Source organism: Pteropus medius, unplaced genomic scaffold (genome assembly GCF_902729225.1).
Source record: "Pteropus medius unplaced genomic scaffold, Ma_sr-lr_union100, whole genome shotgun sequence".
Classification (NCBI taxonomy): domain Eukaryota; kingdom Metazoa; phylum Chordata; class Mammalia; order Chiroptera; family Pteropodidae; genus Pteropus; species Pteropus medius.
In genome coordinates this window covers 22,940,121-22,967,641 of record NW_024351730.1, presented here as the reverse complement: position 1 = coordinate 22,967,641, position 27,521 = coordinate 22,940,121, and the positions used below count along the sequence as shown (strand labels likewise).

The 27,521-nt window shown below is 34.0% G+C and overlaps 1 protein-coding gene across 6 annotated transcripts in view; it reads right to left on the bottom strand.

Moving 5' to 3' along the window:
• The window catches only part of MTHFD2L (methylenetetrahydrofolate dehydrogenase (NADP+ dependent) 2 like), a 115,882-nt gene extending 89,048 nt beyond the window's left edge, over nucleotides 1–26,834 (bottom strand). For 2 of the 6 annotated variants that reach the window (XM_039845451.1, XM_039845448.1), the window contains exons 1-4: nucleotides 26,647–26,834; nucleotides 24,774–24,860; nucleotides 11,758–11,942; nucleotides 11,040–11,162 (exon numbers count right to left, since the gene is read on the bottom strand). In XM_039845451.1, coding sequence (XP_039701385.1) covers nucleotides 11,040–11,162; nucleotides 11,758–11,942; nucleotides 24,774–24,860; nucleotides 26,647–26,783 — 532 coding nt within the window. In that variant the 5' untranslated portion in view covers nucleotides 26,784–26,834. Of the gene's footprint in view, nucleotides 1–11,039; nucleotides 11,163–11,757; nucleotides 11,943–24,773; nucleotides 24,861–25,783; nucleotides 26,516–26,646 lie in introns of those variants that run through there. The other 4 variants (XM_039845454.1, XM_039845449.1, XM_039845452.1 and 1 more) reach the window with 4 other exon arrangements.
• Nucleotides 26,835–27,521: the final 687 nt, after the last annotated feature.

Sequence of the window (27,521 nt, the reverse complement as noted above, 5' to 3'; positions counted from 1 at the left end):
GTCAATTGTATTTTTATATACAAGAAGCAACTACTGGAAAACAAAATTTTGAAACCTCTATTTACAATACTTGCAAATCACAAAATGCTTAGGAGTGAATTTTAAAATTTTGAAGATAACCTCCATAATAAAAACTATAAAACACTGCTGGATGTCAATTATTCTAAATCAAGCTACAGATTCAATGTAATCTCAATCATAATCCTACCAGGTCTTTTGATAGAAGCTGACAAACTAATTCGAAAATTTATATGGCTATGTAAAAGACTTAGAATATCCAAAACAATCCTGAAAATGAACAAAATTAGAGGACTTACAACACCTGACTTCAAGACTTGCTACAAAGCTGCAGTAATCAAGACAGTGTGGTAGTAGTAGAAAGGGGAAAATAAATCCATGAAACAGAATAGAGAACCCAGCTCTGGGCTCACACTTGCACGGTCATTTAATTTTTTTACAAAGGTGCCAAAAGCAATTCAATGGAAAAAGGAAAGTCTTTTCAACAAATAATACTTGATCAACTTGATAGCCATATAGGAAAAAAATAAATAAACCATAATCTCTACTTCATACCATGTAGAAAAATTAATTGGAAATAGATTATAAATCTAAATATAAAAGCTAAAACTAAATAGTTTCTGGGTAAAACTTTTGTCTGCTGGGTACAAGCAAAGGTTTCTCAGAAAAAAAACACACACAAAAAGCATAAAGCATGAAAAAAATAATAAAGTAGATCTCAGAAAAATTAAAATCATATGCTTATGAAAATACCCCATTAAGAAAATGGACAGGCAAGCCAAAGACTGTGAGAAACTATTTGCAAAACACGTATCGGGCAAAGAACTTATTTTTGAATATATAAAGAATTTTCAAAGCTCAATCTTTAAAAAATAAATAATTCATTTTTTTGTTTGTTTTTTTTTTTTACTGAGCTTAGTACTTAAACATGAACTTTACAAAGGAAAGTTTTCAAATGGACAACATGCATGTGAAAAAAATTAGAACAGTGATTCCTAGTGGGTGAGGATGAAAGGCAGGGGCAGGGATTGACTAGGAAGGGACACGGAAAACTCAGATAACAAAAAAATTCTACATTTTCCTAAGAGTTAAAGTACTATCGAAGTTTGTATTTTTCAAAACAATGGACTAATACACTTAAGATATATTTCAATGCATGTAAATTTCACATGAAAACATAAACACTAAACCATAGTTAATGATATGCACATGGCAGTTTTATGGGTACATTAAGTGTTCTTACCTTTAAATGCTTCAAAAATAAGATGGATTGATCGATGAATAAATGGATAGATGTGATAAAGCAAATATAGCAATATGTTAACAATTACAGAATCTAAGTTGAGGGCATATGAGTGTGTTGACTGCACCGTTCTTTTAACTTTTCTGTATGCTTGAAATTTTTCATAATGAAATATTGAGGGAAAAACAAATGTACAACCTGTCCCCCAAAATCTCAAGCTTCTTTATCATGCTCTACTTTTTGTTTTTTTCTCATAGCATATCAACTTCTGATAAATATAATTGCTTATTTATTGTGTTTATTTTTTATTGTCTGTCTCTCCTGCTACTCCACAAGAGCATATATTTTTATCTTTTCTTTTTTTTCCGCTGATGTATTTCTAGCACAAAAAAACAGTGCCGAGACATTTATTGAATAAATGAAGAAACGGAGACAAAATTAGTTGACCACTGAGGACAACTGGAACAGCCTACCATAATGAAACGATATCTGATCCTTCTATAACCTCTGACTTCCATCTTTTAAAAATATAATAAAAAACCAAAGGTGGTTTTCATTAAAATTTTGATTTTTCAATATCTTTGCAGCTATATTATTAGATATCTGGTATTTTTATGTCCTCTGATAATTTCATGTGAAAGATTCATATTTGTTTATTTTTAAATTATTCCTTTTTTTCCAGGACTTGAAAAATTAGAAATTTCAAGCAAAGTTTTATGTTGATAAACAAGAATACAAGGCCATTAAAAATTCACTCATTTATTCACTCAGTTAATATTTACTGAATGTCTACCATGTGCCTGGTGCTGTTCTAAGGATTTAGGATGTATAAGTGAACCAAATAGACAAAATTCTTACCCTCTGGAGCTTACATTCTAATGAAAAAAAAAGGTCTTCCTAATCAAATTATTTAGCTGTAGCCTCTTAATGAGTTAATTATTTTCTAGGACTAAATGAGAGAGAGACTTTTGGAAGCTGTGTTCTCTGTTCTCAAGTCAATAAATAGTATTTGTTACACCTTATGGGTTCTATATCGAGGTTTCAAGACAGAAAATACTTATCAGATGCTTACTCCTTGCCCCATATCATTTAAGAACTATTGCATCACTAAGGAATGAGGGGATGAAGAAGGAATGGGAAGTGATTCTAATCTCACTGTGCTTCTCCACCTCCAAGTTTGAGAACACAGTAGAGTTGGAGGAGGAGTAGGAGGTGCTCTCCAGGCCAGAAAGGGGTGGATCTGGCTCTCCACCCTTCCTTAGCCTCTGAAACTGCAAGGACATTCCAGGTAGGCTTACTTCACAGGCTGTAAAAAATAATTAATGGAGTTAGAACCTACCCATCATGCAAAGTTTACTACCTCTGCCCTGCATGATTTTCTTGAGTGATCTGAAGAGTATATGGAGATTCAAAAATTGCTATATTCTGCAGAGGTAGTGTTGAAGACGCCTTGATTTATTAAGCCCTCAGTTTCCTAGGCACCCTACAAAGTGACTTCAATCAAAATAACAGTATAGCACTCAAAGCGATGTATATTCTCTAGAGGGAAACAGATAAGTGAGCATGTCTATTCTAATGTAATGAGCTTCTTTTACATACAGGAGAAAAGAAGAGATATTGTGTTTGGGGGACCTTGCTTACAAACTTCTCAAGGATAATTAGTCTCAAATTATTTTCTAAGTACACCTTTCCCCTGGTACCTAGCACAGAGTTATATACAGATTAAAATCTAGGTAAATATATTGTTGAACTAGTAATTGAATGAAAAGGGTCACAGAGCAATCATGTAAATAGATCTTTTAAAAGACTTCCTACAAAGGAACCTCTAGATGTTCCAAAGGGCCTTTTGATTTTGCTAACTTCTTGACCAAAGATGAATACACTCAAAAATAGATGAAGATATCAAGGTAAAGGGGAAATAAAGATGAAAAAAAAGAAAAAAGAAAAAAGAAAAACTACTGTTGTTCAAGAATTCCAGATTTTGAAGATACTTTGAGAAGTAAATTATCTCAAGTTATGTGATATAAACTGTTTATGACAGCAACTACTCAAAAAGATGTAATCATATAGATTTGAGTTACTAAAAAAACTCTTGGGATGGATTCTACCTGGGCATGAATGGAAAGAGATATAAGTGGCTACAGGGATCAACCAGTCCCACTAATATGTACATTGTATCTTACCAATTTTCTGTTTCCAGTATAAACCATTAACCTTAAAAAACAAAAACAAAAAACAAAACAAAACAAAAAAAAAAAAACAATGGCTTTCTCAATGTCGCCATCATGTGGTTAACATATTCCACATACAGGAGAATCATCTTCCATTTTGTTCCCCTTGCTTATAAATTCTTTAATCAAAATGTTAACCTATTAGAATTTTTTTAAGTAGATGAATGGAATTGTGGGAGTAACTGTTTCTATGTGAACACTCAAATCTTGTCTGAAAGAACTAAAATATTCTATTCAAAATCTGGCCTTCTTTTCTTTGAATAAACCTCAAATGCATAAACCAGTTGTATCATAACTTATGGCTTGTGATACAATCTCAATATTGGTCCAAGCACAATCCAATTTTAAATAATTAATTAGTTATTTTTCATGAGGTAGGCATGTGCAAATCCACCACCCACAACAAAAGTTATGGCTTTGACAACAATGTACATTTAACCATATAAAAACCCGCCCCCTTCCCTGCTCCAACCTGATGTAAACACTACCCTGAACCCTGTGTTTATCATTCCCTTGTTTTCCTTTCCATATAGTTTTATTGCACTTATTTGTTTTCCAGAAATTCACAAAAATTACCATTTAAGTGTTCATATCAGTTTACGGCTCTATAGAAAGAGAAAGTAGTTTCTTTTTCAGGTTAGTAGATTTCGGCTGTGACTCCAGATTTGACTGTCTCCAGATTTTGGGATGGTGGTTTGCCCTGCAACCTCAGTTCTCTGAGGAGTCACGAAAAGTACTGAGTTTCAATTTCCTCAGCTTTTTCTTGGTGTAAGGACAGAAGATTTATGTGAATCTGCCAGGAGTTGAGCTTTGTTGTTTATATATCACTGGTGGGCTTTGTTTTTATTTTCTTGGTATTGATTTTTGAGAGCATTTTATATACTCTACATTTACATATGTTATCAGATTTATGCTTTGCAAATATTTTCTTTCAGTTTATATTTTACCTTTTCATTCTTTTAACAGTATCTTTTGATGAGCAGAAGTTTTATATTTTGACGAAGTCTAATTCATCAAGTTTCATATCCACATGAAATCTAATTGCTTCAGCACGATATGATGAAAAGCATATCATTTCTTCACTAATTTATCTTTCTACCTTTGTCAAAAATCAGTTGTCAATATAGGTTGGATCTATTTCTAGACTTTCAATTTTGTTCCATTGATCTGTTTTTCTATATTGGTTCCAATACTATACTGCCTTGCTTACTGTAGCTTTATAATCAATCTTAAAACCAGGCAGTGTTAATCTTCCAACAACGTCACTCATCTTCAAAGTTATTTTGACTATTCTAGGTACTTTACATTTCCATATAAATTTTACAATCAATTTGTTAACTCCTACAAAAAAAAAAAGAATGCTGGGATTTTGATCGGGACTGCCTTGAATCTACAAATCAATTTGAGAATAACTGACATCTTAACAATATTTAGTCTTTCAATTAATGAACATAGTATATTGACACATGGTTTATTCACAAATATGGTATTTAGTTTCTAAATATTTGGGGATTTTCCAGATATTTTTCTGTTAGTGACTTTTAATTTAATTCCACTGTGGTCAGAGAACATGATTTAGGTGACATAAATCCTTTTAAACAATGTAAAAAAAATATTTATGGCCTAGAATATATCTTGACAAATTCTTTGTGAACTTGGAAAAAATGTATATTTTGTTGTTTGCTGAGTGTTCTATAAATGTCAATTAGGTAAAATCGTACAATATTATACTTCAAATCTACATCCTTACTGATTTTCTGTCTACTTGTTCTCTCAGATAGGTACTGAAATCTATGATTATAATTTTAGATTTGTCTATTTTCCTTACAATTTTTATTGAATGTATTTTGAAACTTTCTTCTTAGGTATATAAATGATTAAGACTGTTATTTTTTAAATAAGCTGACTCCTTTATTACTATGGAATGACCTTATTTATCTCTGGTAATATTCAATGCTCTGAAATATACTTTGCCTGATAGTAACATACCTATTCCACTCTTCTGATTAGTGTTAGTATGATACATCTTTTCCATCATTTTACTTTAACCTCTCTGTGTCTCTATACTTGAAGGATGTTTCTTGTAGGCAGCATAAGTTGGGTCTTGCTTTTTAACCACTCTGATAAACTCTAACATTTAATTGGGTTATTTATAACACTACATTTTATATGACTAAATCTATCAGCTGCTATGTATTTTCATTGTTGTCTTTCCCCCCTTTTTTTCTCTCTTTTAGAATAATTGAATTTTTTAATGATTCCATTTTATTTCCTTTGTTATTTATTAACTATAAATCTTTGTTGTGCTTTTTAGCAATTGTTTGTTTTTATAGTATTCATCTTTAACTCATCTCAATCTACTCTCAAGAAATATTATATCGCTTGACATATGGTATAAGAGTCAAATAACAATATTATTCCATTTCTTCCCTCCTGACTTTTGTGCTATTGTTGTCATGCATTTTACTTGTGTATATGTTACAAACCACACGTCACATTGATTTTATTTTTGGTTAAACATCAATTATAACTTAAAATTATTTGAATAATAAGAAAAATATCATATATATTTACTCACGTAGTTGCCATTTCCAGTGCTTTTCATTCCTTTGGATAGAGACATATTTTACTTCCTTCTGCCTCAAAGACTTCCATTAATATTTTTAAAACTGTGGGTCTGCTGGTGATTGTGTTCACCTCTGTTTGGGTTCTCCCCTCTCTAAATGTCAGAAAAAAATATTTTGCTTTTGTTTTGAAATGTACCTTTCAATGAGTATAGAATTATTGATTAATAGGCTTTTTTCTTTCAATGCTTTAAAGATCGAGATGTCTTATTGTCTTTTTGCTTACATTTCTTCCTGATAAAAAAAAACCTGCTGTCTCCTTCTCTTGATTCCTCTATATATAATGTGTCTTTTTTCCCCCCACTTCTTTCTGCTTTTAATATTTTTTTCTCTCGATCACACTGGTTTTGAACAATTTGATTATGGTATTCTTTGGTATAGTTTTCTTCATATTTCATGGGCTTGGAGTTTGTTGAGCTTTTCAGATCTGTGGGTTTATAGTTTTCATCAAATTTGCAGGTTTTTTTAAAATCTGAAATCTCAGTCACTTATGAAAAGATACTTATTTCTTATTCATGTGAGGCTCCATAAGAATCCCACTTCTCTTCTTGTAATTTACAGCTGTCTGTAACATCTAGGGTCCATGATAACTGCAACAAAAAGAGGATTGGGGCTGGTGGTAAAATAGCTTTTAACCATTGAAATCCAGAAGTGGCTCAAAAAAATTCACTTTACTTTACTATCCAGTGGCTAATTATCACAGGGCTGCAACCTAATTGCCAAGAGAAGCTGGGAAGTATAAGGAAGCATGTGGATATTTGGAGAACTTTATTTGTCTCTACCATAGACAAAAAGCAGGTCTGAAATAGAGAATGACAAAGGGCGTGGGCTAGGAATGGCTCTCTAAGCTAAGACCTAAAGGATATAAAAAAGCCAACCCTGGTGTGTTTGAAAGATAACCAATGTAGTTAATAGGGCTTTTAGGTCAGAGCCTAAAGCCCTATTCAAGTAATAAAATAAAACAAAACTATAAACATAAAATATTCAAGTAATAAAATAAATGCATTCTCCTAGAATGTCCTCTGTGTAATAACTATAGCTATAGGAAACTTACAGCGTTATAGGGGTATAATATCCTCACCAAATCTAAATCAGTGGCAGAACTTACACACTACCCTCTTAGATGGAGAAAAATATGGAGAAAGATGAGACTTGAATAACATCAACAACAACAAAAAAGCAGTGCTGAGAAACTACAAGTTTCATTCATTCCTTTAATAACATTCACCAAGTGTCTATGATAGACTGTATTATAATAATACAGAGTGGATCTGAAGAATAAAATGTTTGCTGCAATTCTCCCTGCTTTGGTGGAATTAACAGTCTCGAGGAGGAAATATTACTAAAACTATAATGAAGTAATCTATGTGGAATTGTTCAAATCACCCAAAGACAGAACTGGGGTTTTTCCCAATAGAGAAAGGGGTAAAATTCTATAACAGAAGTCAGCTTAAAATTTTAGAAACCATTTAGAAATAAACATAATAAATGGCTCCTCAAACATGAAGGCATCCAGGGTGATGAAAATTTCCCACTTTAGTCAAAACATTAAAAAGAGAGTAATAGGTATTCTGCATACATAATTTTTATAATCTTGCAAGAAAAAAATGTATGGACTTTTTTTTCCTACCTTAACCAACTTTTTCTATTATCCAACAAACTACATGTCCCAAATAAGTTAGAAAAAAGTCTATTTCAATCCTTTTTCCAATGAGAAAAAAAAGTGATTCATCAGTTAAATAACAGCCAATAAATCGTAAGGCCAGATTACAAATTGAGACTGTGTATATCAATAGCTGAATGGCATCTTCTGCTAGCAAGAATGTATCACTCACTAACTATATGATTACTAAAATAAGACACAAACCACTTCAGGAGGGATAGTATATTTAATATCTGTTTTTACTCATTGCTATCATTTTCAAACCTTACCAAAAAGAAATTATGAATAAGAGAAATATCAGTGTTAAGCAGGGTAAAGCCATAAAAAAATATAGTTTATAAGGGTGGAAAGCAGAGTGAACAGATAGAAGATCACTAAAATAATTCTTGTGGAGATAGTGGTTACGTGCGCTAGGACCTTGTATATAATGTTTGAAACATATGTGATATAATGCTCAGAGAGGTAGTATAATGTAGGTTAATAAGGTTAAAAATTAAGTTAACTAATGTAACAGGTTAATATAGGTTAAGAGGGCAGGCTCTGGAATCAGACTGACTGGATTCGAGTCCTGGCTTTACCATTTACTAGCAGATAATATTGGACAATTCATTTAACCTCTGTGTTTCAGTCTCCTTGTCTGTAAAATGAAGATGATAATTCCTACTCATAAAGCTGTTTTGAAGATTAAATAAAATAATGCATATAAAGGAATACCTGCCACATAATAAGCACACTTAGTTATCACTAGCTAACATAGACACGCTGGTGAGGATACTAATGTAATGGTCTAAAGTAACGCCATGAGTGACCAGTCTACAAGGATTCAGATCTCAGTGCAATTACTTACCAGCTCTGTGACCTTGAGGGAAGTTACTTAACCTCTCTGTGCCTCAAATCCCTTATCAGTAAAATATGCATAATAATAGCTCCAACCTCACAAGATTATTGTGAGGATTCGATGAGTTAATAAATGTAAAGTGCCTGACATAAATGCTCAGTGCAACAAATGTTAGCCACTATTATTTTGTATATTATTGGCTTTTCAGCTAGATTGAAAATTGCCTTTTCTCAGAGAACCCAGATATTTGTTAGCACCACGGCTCTACGCTTCCCCTCTAAAATGAACAAACACAGGGCTCAAGCAATTTTAGTACAGATAGATCATCAGTGCCATCTAGTGGCATATTGCAAATAAATTCACCAAATGAGGAAATGTTGCCCACAAAGGGGTAAAATTTCTACAGATATAAATTTAATTTTTAAGACAGACTAAGTCTAATATAGTTATTTGGAAATTTAAGACATTTCATATAACTATTTGAATGTAGTACAAATGCAAATGGAGGAAATTTCAAAAACTACAAACTATAAGTAGATTGCTTGGCAAATATAGTACAAAAAAGACTGTTGTTTTCTATTTTTGCATGAGCCAAACAATTGGGTTTAAACCCACTGCCAAGATTTCTCAGACAGATCTGTGATATTAACAAACCCCTGTTATTTTATAGACCTCAATTTCTTATGACGTGAAATGAAGGTGTTGTATGTGTTGAATTTCTTTTCTGGTTCTAAAAGGGATAAACCAGGATACTAATTTTAACATGATGAATCTATAGTATTATCTAACAGAAACATTTTTCTCAGAGGGAAACCTTGATAGCTTCTAAAATCCTTTCTAACTTTATGATTTTTTTTAATGTAGCCATATTAGAATTAAAATTAGAAATGTGAATTTTTGGTGCAATTTAATCAGCATAAAAATTATACCATATTCTAAGATATTAAATTATATTGTTGGATAAATTAAATATTAATACCATGTAAAATCCCATGCAAAGCATCATACAGTTTTACTTTCTGCAAGTCAAAACTTACAGAAGCACTAAACTACTGTAACTTATACTAGCTCAGCAGTCCTTGTTTGCTCAGTTGAAAAATACACAAATTGCAGAGCCACAACTAGTTAACCACCACCAGTCCTCCAACAACACAGTTCAAATGTCATTTATCATGGTATATTAATTGTAATTATATAAGAGCTGCTGGCTCTTTGGTCTACAAATTACTACGTAAATTAGAGATGTTGCATCATGAGCAGTGACCAACCTGTCACTTCTTACAAAGTCCATCAATCATTGGTCAATGCACATTTGTTATTCGGTTCGCACCAGAGATAGCAAAGCTTGTTGCCTCCTTTGTCTACCAGTGATTAACTCACATGACATTTCACAAAAGTAGATAATTGACAGAGGGAATTAGCCCATAAAGATGAAAGTGCAGTAAAGAAATGAAATGTGATGAAGTTGGAAGTGACATTGGATGTGAATAGATCTGAAAATGGCAATAACCAAGCAAAGAAAGGGGAGACAGGCCAGAATGAAGGTAAGAACTATGAATGTGAAAAACAATCTAAAGTCACTGCTAATTGAATTCAAACTGAATATAAGTGGATCGTACATAAAATAGATGATCCTGGAATCTTAACACTGCTTCCTTTGAAAGTGATAAAGCTTTGCAGGCACAGGAATTTAGAGCAGGCAAATTTATAAACATTGATGAGGAGAGTTACTGTGACAAAAAAATGATAAAGTCCCAGAGGAAGTGATGCCAGCATAAAACTTCACACTAGAGAAATTGAGAGATATTTCACAACTTTGAAATACAAAGTACAAAAAACAGAAGCTGATCCAAACTTGGAAAGGAATGTAACAGTTCAAGTCACCATGGCATAGAAAAGATGCTTGCTCCATAAGTTATATGATGAGAAGGCAAGTACTGTTCAAACTCCTCTTGACAAATTTTTTGCAAAGAAATAAAACACTTTAATTCTCAATTTTTCTGTTTTAAATAATAGTGCACTTAACAAATATTAGTCTTACTATTTTTTTTATTTCTCTCTTCATTTATAAACCACAATAAGAGTTTTCATTGTTTTGAGAAGACATTTTAAAAGTCCTAGAACAATTGTTATTTTTGCCCTTGATTATTAAGATCGCTTTGCCCAGGCCAGTTTCAGCATACACATTTTCATGGTCTTGCATTATTATGAAAACAAGGACTGCATGTATTATGAATGCCTAAATTTTTCTTTCATAATTTCAGTCATTGTAAGCATGTCATTCAGAAATTGTCACCTATTAAATGCTAGTACAATAGCTCGTCCCCTTCTGAACATATTTTATAATTTCTTGCAGTATCATGATATAATGCTGAAAGATGCCCTTTCTCCTAACCAAACCATATAGAAGAGCATTAAATACCTGGCAGTGGCAACTGAATTAATATACCACTGACTCTTGGATCCATGTTCAATTGATCAGTTATGTCCAAAAGTTCTTCCTCAGAAACATCCTTTGATTTTAGAATGATCTCACTGCAGATACCTGGAAGAAAACAAGCACAAAAAGTCACTTGACTAACAAAGATGTGTATTTTTCATTAATGGTGTATTACATACACAGTGTGTAATTGGTTTCCTATGCTCTTATCCCACTGTAAAGAAAGTCTCTTCTACAAAATGATGTTTAAGGCACCATCAGATGCTTTCTCATGAATCACACACATTCTGTGGCCCAGTACCCTATGTGGCAAATTGCATTTATTTGTGATAAACTATTAGTGAATTTGAACACAGTAAAAACACCAATAGCACCACCACCATTATCAAGCCATGTTTGAAAGAGTGAATTGGCCAGATTTATATCTAATTAAAGCAAATGTAATAAAAATGAGGTCTTTAAATATAAAGTTTTCTCCTCACATCTCACCATAAGATCTGAAATCACACTGAATTGATTCAATAAGGAATTTAAGGGAAAAGAGTAAGAAATGAATATAAACTTAGGTAACTAAATCTATAATAATAATATAATACATGTTATTCAAAGAGCATTTATTTTAGTTATTATTCATATTATTACTTTGAGGTAAAATCAAAAAAAAATTATTTAGTAACAAGCACAACTAAAATATCCCTACCTACAGCAGAGGCAGCTCTGATCTTCTTCCTGACATATGTATGGCTTGCTGGGTTATCACCCACTAAAATGATGCTGAGGTGAGGTCTTCTGTTCCCAAGGGAAATCCACGATTCTACTCCTCGCTGTATTTCTTTCTGAATTTGTTTGGCCATCTCAGTTCCTGAGATAATAATGGCATCGTGTCTATGAAAAACAAAAAAAAATAAATATAGTAGTAAAAAGACAATAAGGAATATTGACCACATAAGTGTAAGATACAAAAGTGAATAAAACATCTGTGATTGTCTAAGTGAGCAACCAAAATTCAATTTTTTTTCCAAGTCTATTTGGCACCATTTTTCAGGTTCATAAATATATTTATAATTTTGTGAAAGTTTCCAACTCTGCTTTTTATCTGTATTATAATCTACTTATATTATACATTTCTTTATAACATTCATATCTATATATTTTAAATGATTGAACCACATACTCAAGATCTGGACTACAATATTCGCTCTATTAAAGGCTCTCTGTTTTTTCAGAAGAGGCAGATCAGCAGTCTAGTTAAAACTGGCACTCATCTTCAAAGCCCTGGGCCATATTGTATAGATGTGGCTCCACAGTCTTGAGACCCTAAGGCTAAGTCTGTTCATTCTTAGTTACTCTACCCCGTACAAGACCCTGAAGTAATAAGCTCTGTATCACATAACTCTTACTGAAGGAAAAATTTTATTCCACAGCCCTAGAACAACTGTGACAACAGCTGCCAGTCTTGCCATGTTTTGGATTGATTACTGTGGGGACCAAGTGAGTAAGCAGATGGTTCAGTTGCTACCCAACACCACGGCTCTAATCGAAAAACTGCACAGAACATTCCTTCCTGGAAGTTTATACTAGTACTTAAGAAGGTAAGAAGTGCTATACTTTGATAGATGACAGAAATCTGTCTCTGGAAGTGTACAAAGAAATGCATTATGGGAAGGCTTGTCTGCTCTCCATGATACCAAACTTAAGAGTGGTGAATTATGTTACGCTTACTATGTGTTTATTTCTTAAAGGTACTCGATAAAGTATAAGATGCTTCCTTCTTCCTGCTGCCCCTGTCCTTTCGATATTGAAAGGTCTAGTGAAAGCATGATCTGTAGCACATGATTATTATACAAAATGCCAAATACAGGTCAATGAATAGTGTGAAGAAAAGGAAAAGGAGGAGGAGGAAGAAGAAGCAAAAAAAGAAAAAGAGAAAAGGAAAATCTTACAGTACCTTAATTCTAGTATCTGTATACATTTTTATTTTCTAACAAGGGTGGGTACCATGAATATCAGCCAACATACAAAATGCAAACTTGCGGCCCTAACAGATTGATGTACTTACAGGTAGAGCCACATCAAGAATATGCGATCTCATCTGGCCCCAGTGGTCCATGGTGTTCACCAGGTTCATATAATTTCGATGTATACGATGTACTGATACAAAGTGATTCTGGAATGTGGTCTATGGATATGTGCATCAAAATTTCCCGAGAAGCTTGCTAAACTTGCAGATTCCCAGACCCCAAGACCACATCCATGATTCCGAATCCCTAGAGGGTGAAGCCTGGGAATCTGCACGTCTAGCAGTTTCCCACAGGTATTCTCGTGCATGACCACGTTTGAAACTACTTCTTCAGTTCAACACACAGGTATATTTTAATAACAACCATAACCCTAGGTAAATGATTAACTGAGTAAAGAACTGATTGTGAGACAATACAATTACAACTAGATGTTAAAATTAGAAGTAAATTTTACCTTTGATCCTAATTATGTCAACTTTTCACTAAAAATTTAATACATTTCAAGCTATGAAAGGTCAAGGTAAATTCAGTGTAATACTCTTGCTCCACTCTTAATTTTGTAACAGACTTATTGAAGCATAATTGACATATAATAAACTGCACATTTAAAGTATATAATTTGATGTCTTAATTATATACCTGGAAACCATCACCACAATCAAGAAAATGAACATATCCATCACCTCCAAAAGTTTCCTGGTATCCCTGTGTAATCTTACCATTCCACGTCCCTGCCATGCACCCACTCCATCCACAGGCAAACACTGATCTGCTTTCTGTCACTATATTAGCTTGTATTATCATGAATTTTATAAAAATGAAATCATGTACTATGTACTCTTTTTTATTCAGCTACTTTCACTGAACTTAATTAAGATTCTTTAATGTTGTTGCATTTATAAATAGTTCATTTCTTTTTTTTTGCTGAGTAGTTTTCCATTGTTATGGATATATCAAAATTTGTTTATCCATTCAACTGTTGATGGATATTTGGGTTGTTTCCAATTTTCAGTCATGATAAATAAAGCAGCTATAAATTTTCACGTACAAGTCATTGTATGCACATATACTTTCATTTCTCCTGAGCAAATATCTAGCAGTGGAATAGCTGAATCATATGGTAGATATATGCTTAAATTATAAGAAACTATCATCCTATTTTCAAAAGTGGCTGTACCATTTTACATTTTAGAGTTCCAGTTGCTGTACATACTTGTCATCTCTTAGTATGGTCAGTCGTTTAAATTTTAGACATTCTATATGTGGTAACTCAGTGTGCTTTTAATTTACATTGCTATAATGAATAATTATGTTGAATATATTTTCATGTCTATTTTCTTTGGTGAATCTTATTTAATATTTTCTCCATTATTTAATAATTTCCTTATTATTGAAGTTTTGAGAGTTCTTCATATATCCTAGATTTGAGTCAGATATATGATTTGAAGTATTTCTTCCTAGTCTGTGTTTTGCCTTTTCATTCTGTTTCTTTGGAAGATCAGTTTTGAATTTTGATGTACTTCAGTCACTCTTCCTTTTATGGATCATGCTTTTGGTGTTGGGTATAAGAAATCTTCACCTAATTTAGGGTCAGAAAGGTTTTCTCCAATGTTTCTTTCTAGAAATGTTATTAGTTCAGGTTATGTATTTAGTTCTGTGATATAGTTTTATTCCTAGTTTGATAAGACTTTGTATCAGGATACTGTCAAATGCTTTTTTCTGTATTTACTGAGATGATCATATGTTTTGGTTTGTCTTTTAATATGATGAATTACATTGACTGATTTTCAAATGTTAAACCAATCTTGCATTCTTGGGATAAATCTCACTTGGTCATGATGGGTACCTATCCTTTCCAGACATTGTGGATTTTATCTAAAATTTTGTTAATGTTTTTACATCCATGTGCCTGAAAGGTATTTGTCAGTAGTCTTATTTTCTTGTAATGACTTTGTATGGTTTTTCTGTCAGGGTGATGATACCTCCATGGGATAAGTTAGAAAGTATTCCATCCTCATCAAATTTCCAGAAAAGTTTCTATAGAATTGGCATTATTTATTCCTTAAATGTTTGGTAGAATTCACCTGTGAAACCATCTAGTCTTGGAGCTTTCTTTGTGGGAAAGTTTAAAATTACAAATTTAAATTCTTTAATATAGAGGGCTATTCAGGATACTATTTTTCCTTGAGTTTTCATAGTTTGTGTCTTTGTACATGTTGGTAATTAGTACATAATACAATGATAGGAAATCAAGATAAAATACACTTACTTTGAGTTTAAAGTTTATTTTTCAAGATTAAATATCAAATGTGTTTCACTATTTATTATGACTTTCTGGTGCTCATTTTTCATTACGTGGCCTTTTAATACTAAGAGAATAAATACCTCCTATATTATCAAATATTAAGGGTTGCAGATATAGCAACTAATTCCAGCATGACTCATATCTAAAAGGTAATAAAAACACTTTCCATAAATTAAATTGTGTCAATAATATTCATCAGGGTAAAATATTCTACTGTAGAAGCAGGTTTATCTGTTAATATGCTAGAATTCACTCTTAAAGAACATACATTTATATTTTGAAATACAAAACCACCTGAACTCCATGTTACATTTTATAGCACATGAATAGTAGTGCTGTTGCTGACATGTTTTATTAGTTGATTCTGTTAAACACAATAATTTCTTCATAGCCTATGGTAAAACTGGCAATCACTGAACAAAATCCAGAATAATTATGGACTAGACACTACAAAGCTGTGTGACCCTGAGAATATCAGACATGACAATGGTGTAAACTGATTCTTAGCTTCCAAAAAAGACAATATACAGATTAAACTTTGCTGCACCCTGTATATTGAGGGCCACAGGACTTACTTTACATTATAGCAGTGAGGTGCTAAGTTAGCTTGCTAATTATAGCTGTCTTGATATAGCCTGGCTTGGCTGATGTTTATGGGTAAACACCCATAAGACTGCCACCCAATATGTAATGGAATTTTGAGCATTTTTGGTAATAGCTGGCTCATCCCATTGATTCCTCAGTCACTGCAAAGCCTCAACAAGCCTGGCTCTGCAGGAGACACAATAAGAATAAATGCAGCAACCTGAAATGAGTGGAATCCCAATGGAAAGATGACTGTAACTGGTAAACACACACATTATCTAGCTCGCATAGTCTTTAGTGCATAAACAAATGAGATTTTTTTTCAACATGTATGTTAAATATCAGCAAGAATTCAAATGTACTGCCACAGAAGCATACAGCTCCTAAGAGTTCTCTCTGGCTCAAGTCTTGATCTCTGCCAATCCATTTTCCACACTGGAGCCAGTGATTTTCCAAATATAATCATGTCAGTTTCCTAGTAAAACCCCTTACTACATGTCCATTGTTTATTAATACATATTGTTTACCTTCTATGTGCCAGGTGCTATTCTAGGCACTGGAAACATAAATAGTGCACAAAACAAACTGTCCACTTTCATAAAAACTATATTGTAGTTTTGTAGTTGAAGAAGACATAAGCAAATTTTTAAAGCAACTATTTAACATATCGTGTGAAAAATGGAGGGAAAGACCATGTCTGGAGGCCAGAGTTGCCATTTTATAGAGGTGGGTTAAGGTGTCACTTCTCTGCTTAATCAGATGACATTTGTCTAAAAATGAAGGAAATGAGGAAATATGTCATGTGGCTATTTGGAGAAAAGAGTTTTAGGCAAAGGGAAGTACATGCTCTTTAGGAAAAGGCATGCCAGGCATGTTTGATGAAGCAGGGACAGTGGCTACAGTGGAAAGAACAAGTAACTAGGACAGGACATGAGGTCAGATAAGTAGTGGGATGTGAGATCGCATAGGAAGGAACCTTCAGGGAAGAAGAGACAATGGTGGCTTGGGGAAGTAGGGTAGTAGTGGAGGTGCTAAGTAGTCTGATTCTGAATCTATTTTGAGGTAGAGCCACTGGAATGTACTGAGATTGGGTGCAGGGTGTGAGAAAAAGAACAGGTCAAATATGGCTTCGAAATTTTGATCTGAAAAACTGAGAAAAGAGAGATTTAACTACAATCTAAATTTCCTGTAGCTTCAAATCCCTGCATGGGCTTTCTTTAGCCTTTTTTCTAAAGAATATAGCACTCATCAAGTCCCACACTACACACAGCTGCATTTTGATTTATCACCTGTGCCAGGTTCTCCTCATATCTGAGCCTTCACATATACTATTCCTTTGACCTGAAACACTCTTCCTTCTCATTCTCACCTCTCTAACCTCCCTACCAAGCCTGTTCCTCCTTTACTTACGCACATTCCTCAAGTCTCAGCTTTGAAGAGACTCTGACCTGGAGAACTGCCTCTGCTGTGAGCTCCCACAGCATTCTGCCCTTAGCTTTTTATAGGACCTTAACTCCTCGTTAAAATTTCTGTCTCTCCTTCTGTACTCTAAGCTGGGTAGAGCAGGTAGTTTATATTTACGGATATCCTTAACACCTAACAGAGTATTTGCACATTGTATGTGTTTATTAAATATTTGTGAAATTAGCAAAGCATTAAATGTTTTTATTGTATTATAATTTTTTAATTATATGGCCACTGAAAATAATAATTATAAAAACAGCAATATTTGAAAATATTCATTGTATAAAGCGAAGAGATGAAATGAAAAATTGTAGGTACATAACTATGACTTAAAATATGCATGCATATGGCTAAATATTTAAAAGAAATAAGCAAAATAAAATGGTGAGATAGGTAGCATTCAAGATATTTATCTGTCTTAAAATGCTTTTTAAATGATATCAAAATAGGTCTTCTTGAATTATATTAAAAGCGAGTAGATGCAAAATATCTATAAAACATATGAAAAGGAAAATAATACAATTAAAACTACCACCCAGTTTAATAAAAAGAAATATTACAATAATCACTGAAATCATCTGTATAACCCTCCCCTATCTAAACTCTGATTGTCTCCATAATTAAACGCTATCCTGAAATTTGGTTTATAATTCCACTGCTTTTCTTTATCATTTAATCTAATGTTTGTATTCTGAACATTAGATATAACATGTATTAAAAGTAATATATATTATACACACTACAAATATCTCTTTCCCTAAGGTATATATAGCCAGCAATGGATGGAATTACTGGATTATAGGACACATAGGTGTTCAATTTATGCCACCTTATTTTCCAAAATGGTTACACTAGCTCACGACCCCACCAGTGGTATATGAGCTTTTATTGCTCTACTTCCTTGATACTGTCAAAGTTTTTAATTTAACCAATTAAATGGCATTCCATTGTGGTTTTAATATACATTTCCGTAATTACTAGAGGTTAGACATCTCATAGGTTTATTGGTCATTTGGAGTTCCTCTTCTATGGAATGACTGTTCATCTGTTTTAACCATTTTTCTAATGCATTATTAATCTGTATCTAATTTGTGTAGTAATTTATACATTCTGAACACTAATCTTATAGCAATGTACCAAGTATAACCAGTAAGTGGCTTGTCTTTTCACTTATTTTATTATTTTTGATGAAAAGTTCTTTAATGTAAGACTCAATCATTTTTGCCTCTAGAGTTTGCACTTTTTGTGTCTTAAGAAAACTTCCATCAACTCTGACAAAATTTTCTGTCACAGAACACAAGATTCACAGGTGATGAGACAGACTGGCTAAGAAATTGCCAGGATCTTTTTAAGACTCTCAACAGACTAGATCTAAAAATTCCAATGTTTCATTAAAACACCTGTAAGGTGTTTCTGCCGAGCCCCAGTTAAGAACCACTAGGTTAGGCCCCCAGCACTCTCAGAGCTGGAGTCCTCACTCTAGTATTCCTGATAGGGGGGCAGCTGTCATAAAGAAACCTATGAAGCATTTGTACTTGAAACTGGTCATGAGACATATGTTATCCGTAACTGTGTACAATCTATAATATACCAAATAAAATATAAATTGATTACAAAATTAACAAGCACTGTATACATAAAGTTATTGTAAATTACAAAACTATTGATGTTTATGTTGAATACAAAAAATATTTTATCATGGAAAAAAGTATTCTATCTTCATTGTCAGCATCAGATTTCAGAAATGTTTGAAAAATTATTTTATAAAACAACCTAAAGGCCTATAATTATTGTTTTGTTTAAAATCTGTTGGAAATTGTTAATCAACATATCTGAAAAACAGACCAAGGAGTGGGGGTGGGGGGCACTTAAGATTTGAAACTTTTACTGAATTGCAATTACTGAAACCAAAGCTTACAGAAATTTATGCCTTCGAAAGCAAGGGAAGAACTGAACTAATTAAACAATGATAGTTCAAACAATATATAAGCAATTTTGAAAGTCCATTGTTACGGGTTGAATTGTGTCCCCCTCAAAAGATATGTTCAAATCCTAATGCCTGGTACCTGTGACTATGACCTTATTTGGAAATAAGGTATTTGCGGATGTAATTAAGATATAGGACGAGGTCATACTGGAGGGGGCCCTTCATCCAATATAATTGCTGTCCTTATAAGAAGAGACACAGGGACACATACACAGAGAACTCCATGTGAAGACATATAGGGAAGATAGCCATGTAACCATAGAATTAGAGATTGAATTTATGCAGCTATAAACTAAGGAAAACCAAGGACTGCATGCAACAAGAGGCTAAGAGAGAACCATGGCTCTGCAGATACCTTGATTTCAGATTTCTAGGTTCCGTAAGTGTAAGGATAAATTTCTGTCGTTTTAAGCCATCTTTCTGTGGTACTTTGCTTATGACAGCTTTAGTAAACAAATATATCTATAATCTCAATCAAAATATTCCAATTTGTGGAAAGAATCTTTTGACAGAGCTCTTATTTTTCACTGAATAAATTTATATTTCATAATGTAATAGAATATAATTGAGAAGGCCTATAATTTTACTTCAACTACATATGGCAAAATATTTTAAAAATCGTAAATCGGAATAATTTATTTAATGACTTTATCTTCTTAAGTGTCTGTCAAAGAAAGGTATACTGAAAGGAGACACAAAGATAGTGTCTGAGAAAACATTTAGGCTAAAATATCTTCACATTTCAATATGAAAAAAACTAGAATTGAGACTGTTCCAGTCAGCAGAGTTTGCTCTGAGCTTATGAGGTGCTTTAGCATCTATAGCGAAAGTACTTTAAAACTAAAAATACTACTTTCTAAAGAGTAATTTTCAACTTTTAAGAAACCTACAGTAAATCTGATTTTTAAATTAAGGTTTTTAAAATAAGATTTTTTTTCAGAAAATTATCAGTATCAATGTGTTAAAGGAAGCTATGCCTAAGAAATTGATTCAAGTATGTGAATATGTACCAAGAATTTGACGTGTGTTAAATATTAACATTCACATAATTTAAAAAATTAAATATAAAATTAAGATAAAATTTTTAAATTGTTTTAATGCATAACTATATATTACCTTGTAAAACATTAATTTGGAAAATAGTTTTGAAGAGAACTTTTACAGGTCCACTAATATATATTTGTTAGTCAATAACTATTCTAAATACATCATTTTCATTACATTAATGTCTCTTTTTATTCTTAAAAATGTGCTGGTTTGGTCAAAAAATTTTAGTCACATTGCCACTAATACACATCAAAAGTGTAGTCAAGTCGACCCCTTGGATATCTTTCACACAACGTACCCTATCGTTACTTGCTCAGGTGCATTTCCTGAAAAGGCAGAAATGTTGCAAGTGACCCGCACAGAAGGCAGGACAAGGAGCACTCCTTTCAGTATTTTATTCTCCCTCAATTGTTGGGCTAACACCAAACATGGCTTCCTTAGGAAGCAATAAATCATGAGAGGAATGGGGATGAGTAGCAAAGCAAGGCAGCGCAATGCAGTACAAATCACAAATTACCCACCCCAAGAAGTCCTGAGTGTCAGTCAGCCTTGATTCACAGTTAGCACCTATGAGGTTGGACAGGTCACTTTAACTACACTGGAAGGCATGCAGTTTCATCTATACAATAAGAATGTTCCCAGTTGACTACATAAAAGGATTTGGCTAAGAGTTAATTGGCTGATTTGCAAAAATGGCTCTTTCTCCCAGTTTTTATTAAGTAATAGATGAAGACATATTCAGATAACCAGGAGTAGTATGGGACCAGAAAGTCATCAATATTTAGGGTTGTTTCTATGAGTTTGTTCATTTACCTATATTTTCCAGAAAATAAACTGCAACCATCCTAATCTATGGTTATTATAACTAAATGAAGTATTAAATTACCTAAAGCAGGAAAACAGGAAAAAAATTCATGACTTCTCTTGTATATCAAGATAATCCTTCACAACATAGTAAAATAAAATCTATGCAAGATTAACAGTGTATTTTTAATTTGAATACTTGACATCTCACTTCTGCATCTAGGTTTCAGTCTCATTTTCAACCACAACTTTAGAGCTGCAACTGTTTTATGAGAACTGTTTTATGGAAAAGCCTAATACAATCATTAGTAATTCAAATTTCTCCTTGAGTCCTAGGAGTTTAATTGCTTTGTATATTAGAGCATAACTTGGAGATTCTGAGTTGGAACTAAGAGTACAATAGAAATTGAACCCAAAGGAAAAAGGGCAAAATTACATATGGAATAAAGTCAATCACTTGTACGAAGGAGCCTTTCAAAGTACAGGAATGTTTTTAAAGTACATGAATACTGAAATATTAAGTTTCTGGCCTTTTAAAAACATTTCATTTCACATCCTAAATACTTCACTTACACCTTGAAGTAATTTTATCAGAAATTATACTTTCATACATCAATAAAAAGTAAACCAAGTTTTCATTATGAATGATTCTGTTACTCAATTTTGTAACTTAATTCTTTCAGGACCCTAACCTGTAAATTAGAAGACAGTAGCTACCTAAACAACATCCATGCTTTTTCAGAATCTTAGATGCTAAGCTTTGGACCATGGGAACGCTTGGGCAGTCAGTTGAATCTCAGAATAATCTTTTTAAATGCTTAATATAAAATACCAGTTTTATTGAAATATAGTTATCAAGCATTTTTTTTAAGCATTAAATAATAATCTAGTGGCAGGTCTAATAACTACCATAATATCAAAGTAGTGACAAGTACATATGATATTTTGAGATCTCTGTCATCACCTCTATGGTACTAAAATATCTGTGGTTTTTATTGGCAACATCACACATACTGTTAGTATTACTGTGGTTTGTTGCCAAATTCACAATTGAAGAAAATGCTAAATTTATTAGAGGTCAGTGTTAGAGGTTAGTCACCTCCCATCTAAATTTATGGATCACCTAAATTCTATGCATAAAGTCCCAGGTTAAGAAATACCTTGCATTAAGGAATCCTGACAACAAAATATTTAAGATTAAATGCAAAATTAGCTTTCTTGATTCAAAAAAGTCCTATAAGATTTAATAAATATTTCCAAAAAGAGGAAAAGCAATAGAGAGATATGTTAACAATTACAAATTGCTTGTAGAGATAGGCACTAAGTAGTTCATGCACGTTCAAACCGCATCTTCAAACGCCATCTTCACTATCTATTTACTGTGCTAACTTAGACAAATTAATGTATTTAGGCCTTAATTTCCCAATCTGTAATTGAGAAGAGTATCTATTTCCTTCAGTTATTGTGAGGATTAAAGGATATACTAATGTGAAAAATCTCAGTATTTAATAAAGGAAGGGTTCATTAAGTATTAATCAAATTTATTTTTCAATAATACAATTGGATTACTTAAAGGCAAGATGATATTCACCACAAAATTAATCATAAATAGCCCAAGAGAGAAGGAGGGGAGGGTCATCTATTTTAAACTATATTTATGCCCTCACTTTAGAATTATGAATCTTTGGATAGTCTCTCAGTTCTCTTTAATGAGAGTAATTATACGTAGGTACAGTTCAGATCATTAAGTGAATAAACCTGGTTGGTATGATGTTGATAAAAACATGACCAGACTCTGAGAGTAAATTATTTCATATGTTCCCAGGGCTAGACATTGAACAATAGCAAGATGATTAAGTTAAGTTATGGCTAATTGACATAATGTAATATGACACAGCCAATAAAACATTAACCAAAACAATGGCAAACAGAAAATGCTTATGGTGTAATTTTAAGTGGAGCAGCCCCAAAAGCATTCTTTCATAATATCTAACTCTGAGATCTTTGACATTTTGACAATTACTTACTTAGATTTAGACTATGGTCCATTCTGACCACAAAGTTTTCTCATCTTTTAGTATGTCTTTTCTGGTCCAAATTGCACTTCTCAATAGTACATTTCATTTATTACTAACCATTAATTTATCCCACTCATTGACAATTCAAATCTCACTCAAGCTCCCATCTCCTTAAACCTCCCTCCACAATTTAATCATCTCTAAGCCAAACTATTTTAAAAATCTTTACTGAGCTCCATGGAATTCCATGAGAGCATTTGACCACGAAAAGATTACTGGTGTTTTGCTTTTTTCCTCTGATGTTTTTATCATCCCATCAAAGTATCAACATGAAAAGGTAACATAACTTCAAAGCATTTGAAAAACAAAGATTCAGGTCATTAAAGAAATTGCTCAATTATTACTAAAAACATGTATTGAATAACAAAATCCAAGATTAATATTAGTCTCTGTTTTTCATATTATCCATTCAATGAGAAAACTCTCTGAACAACTAGGACACAGACATAAAACTAAGATATAAGACACTAATGGTGAAACATTTTAGGTTTTAATTTAAAATGACGTAAGAACTGCTTAGAAATCAAAATTGTGACCAGATAGCTATCTTATCTCATTTTTATTAGAATAGGTAAGGCATTAAAATGCAAAAACCACATTATTATATTTGCCAACAAAATAATATTTTGAGAAACTGCCTTTGCTAGTCATTAGGATGATCTAAAGCAGAGTTTGGGGAAGTCCCTGTTGTAGGATACTTGCAAATCTGCTTTGAGCAAGACAGTGTACAAGGTCTGTGACCTCTCCTCCAAATGAGATAGGTTGCTGCCCAGCTCCAAATACTGAAAAGCACTGGGCCAAAGTCTTATATGATGTTTATAACCCAAGAATATTTTGATTGTAAAATCCTCACATCGCAAGGCAAATGGAAAAAAATTAATCACCAAGAATTTTATTTTCAACTTTTTGGCTATATATGTAATTCATTTCAAGAAACACTAAGCTGCAACATATAGAAGCGCTTATTTATTTCTTTGACATTAAATATATTTTCTTCCAACAAGATCTAATTTTTCATGAGTAAATAGGAAAAAATCTCGTTATAAATCTTAAATAAAAACCAGAGAAAAATATTAAATGATACATCAAGATTTTGTAACTTTCAAATTCTGTCAAACATTTCTTGATATTACACTTGTTATATAAAAAAAAAACTCCACTAAAAAGTATTTATATTTTCCATTATTATAGGCATCTAGTAAAAATATTGAAAAAATAATGAAAAATACTTTTTCATTCTTAAGGCTCCATATATCTCAGAAACTGGTAATAAATCTAATAATTTAAAACAGTCAATATATTTGGGGAAGAGTTTATCAAATTTAAAGGCAATTTTCAGTAAGAAAACAGTAAGGTGCAAATTTCGAGTCAATAGGAATTGTCAGATTTAAACCACATTCACTATGAAGAACTAGACAACTATACATTAAAAAAGATGACTGAGGATGGGGACAAGTGGGGAGGCAGACAGTGGTGACCTCTGGAAGATGGAATCTCTTCTCTCTGCTGGTCCTAGAAGAGAAAAGAGACACCAATAAGCATCAACACACTGTCCGAATTCCTCCCCACCCGAGACCCATCAGTCCAAAGGTGTTTCTCAACCTTACAGCCAACCTCATCTTCATATATGGTTTTCAGTGCCAAGAGGGTATCAAAATACCACCCTATCCTAACTTAATTAGTGTTACCTTAAAAAGAAAAAAAAATCTACCGAAAGTATTATTTTTATACAGTTATAATCTGCATCAAATGGGTCAAAAGTAATACTTCTTATATTAAGAATAGCTTTCCAAAATTACTACACTCAACTATTTTAAATTATAAGGAGGCCATTAAATATAATTTTAAAAATCTGAATTATTCCGGTGTGTGGGCATATGAGCATGAAGTGGCTACAATCAAATGTTTGGGTTGTAACTATGGTGACTACCACTCAATATACACAGAGAGGATGGGTTGACCTGGTTGTTTCTATCAAGCGGACAAAGGGAAATTAATCAACTTGAACAATTTGAAAAAGGTTATCCTCAACCTAGAAAGATGCCCTAAAGCAATTAAAATTCAAAACAAAAACAAAAACAAATCTAAGTAAATAGATAAAATGACTAGTAGATAATTCTTTCAATTTTTTAGGACAAATAGAATTCTACAGAACTTCCTTTTCCTATGTAGTAGAGTTGGTAATTCCAAACAAACTGGCAAAATCTTTAAGGCACCAAAAGAATTTAACACAACCAAACTCTGAATCACTGTTATTTTCTCATATATCTTTGTGGAAGACCTAGTCATTAGAAACTACACTCAAAGTAAACTACGTACAAATAATAGAAAATGTTTTTTATTTCAGTTACTCAAGGCTAAGGTTCAAATGCATACAATAGAGAGTTAATCTATTTAAATTAAATAAGCGGTAGCTATGTTTCCACATTACTTACTGTTCATTACTTTCTTCCAAGTATTGTGTTGGGCATTGTGGATACAAAAATACGAGTTAAGACACCATTTCTGGCCATGTAGAAGGCAGTGAAAGTGCATTACTGATAGCCCTGAAAGTCTGAAAACAGAATCTCTTCTGAACTCACTGGCTCTGGGTCAAAGGAATATATTTTTAGCTTCTTAGGTTTGAGTTTGCAACTACAACAAGTAAGTGACGGAAGTGTTCCCGGGCACCATTGTACAGAAGAGTTAAAACCGTACTGTTCTGTCTTTGCAATGTACTAGCCAGCAACAAGAGCCAAAGAGATGCAGCGAATTTAAGATGGATCGCTTCAATCTTAGGTTGAAGAGGTTCAGGAAGCTCCATACAGAAAAATGCTGAGAAATTAAGATTACTGTCTGATTTTGTGAAATCATTAAGAATTTTAGAGCTGGAAAAGACACCAACAAAGGAATTCGGAAACGCTAGTAAACCATCTAGACAACGCTGACTCCTTTGTTTACGGAACACAATAACCAAAACAAAAAGAAACGTTTGAACAAGCAAACTCTGTGTTTTTATGGCACCTTTCCTGAGGCCTCAAACGTCTTCCTAAATCACTCAAATGCACCTGCTGCAAAGACGGAACGTTCTGGTGCCGGAGCCCAGGACCCAACACTTCTCAGGCGCCCGACTGGAGGCCGCAAGAATCTGCGCGCGTGGCCCGCTAGGCCTGGTTCTGAGCAGAGGCTGGCCTCGCCCGGGGCCGCGCCACAGGGCTGCCCGGAACCTCGCGCGCCCCGCCGCCCCTCCCACGGCCAGCGGCTTCACGCCCGGGAGCAGCCAGACCCGCGGAGATCGAGCGTTGGAAAGTGCTCCTACCTCACTCTGCTGCTCCGAAAGCCCCGGACCGTGCGCCCAGCTGCGCCCGGCGCCCCGCAGAGCCGCGCCGCGCTCCCGCCCAGAGCCGGCACTCGGCCCAGGCGAACTCCCAGCAGCGAAAAGCTGCGGACCGGCATAGTCAAGGCCACGTACCCTAGACTTCCAAACGGAAGCTCCACCTCCCGCCGCACGGGTCCTCGCCGCTGCAGGCCGGGCTCCGCCCCCACCCCGCCCGGCCCAGCGGAGAGCAGTTCCCACCTGCAGCGAGTTCCGGGACGCCGTGCAGGGCGGGGCCAGGAGCTAAGCTCAAGGCCGGCAGGCGGGGCCGGGAATCGAGCTCCAAAGTAGGCGGGGGACGTAACCGCCAGGGGGCGGGGCCAAGACCCAAGCCCCCGGCTGGGCACCGTTCGCGGAGGTGCGGCCTGGTGACTGGTGGCCTAGAGTGTGACCTGGCGGCTTGGCTTCTGTCCTGTTCGACAGGCCGCTGATCCCCGCCGTAGCGAGGACGCGGGGAAGGCGTCTAAACTAATCAGTTCAAGCAGCACGCCACCTTTCTCCCGAGCCAACAGCCTCCGAAGCTATGTGGAGTTTGATTTAGCAAGAAGATGTTATTGGTTCTTTGTTTCCCACTCCCTTAATGCGACCTTGTGATACCTTGGGAGCTGGAGAAAGACATAAATGTGTGAGTGTGTAGAGGGAGGAGGGGCACATGGCTAAACAACGCCTGTACCTTAGATTTTCTATAGCTCTACCTTATGATTTACACTTTTGGAAGAAAAAAATGACCAATGTCTAAGTTTTTCCAGAGTGTATGATCAAGTTAACACAGCTTAGAAACCTGCTGTTCTGTGGTGAATTTGCAGTGAGAAAGCAAA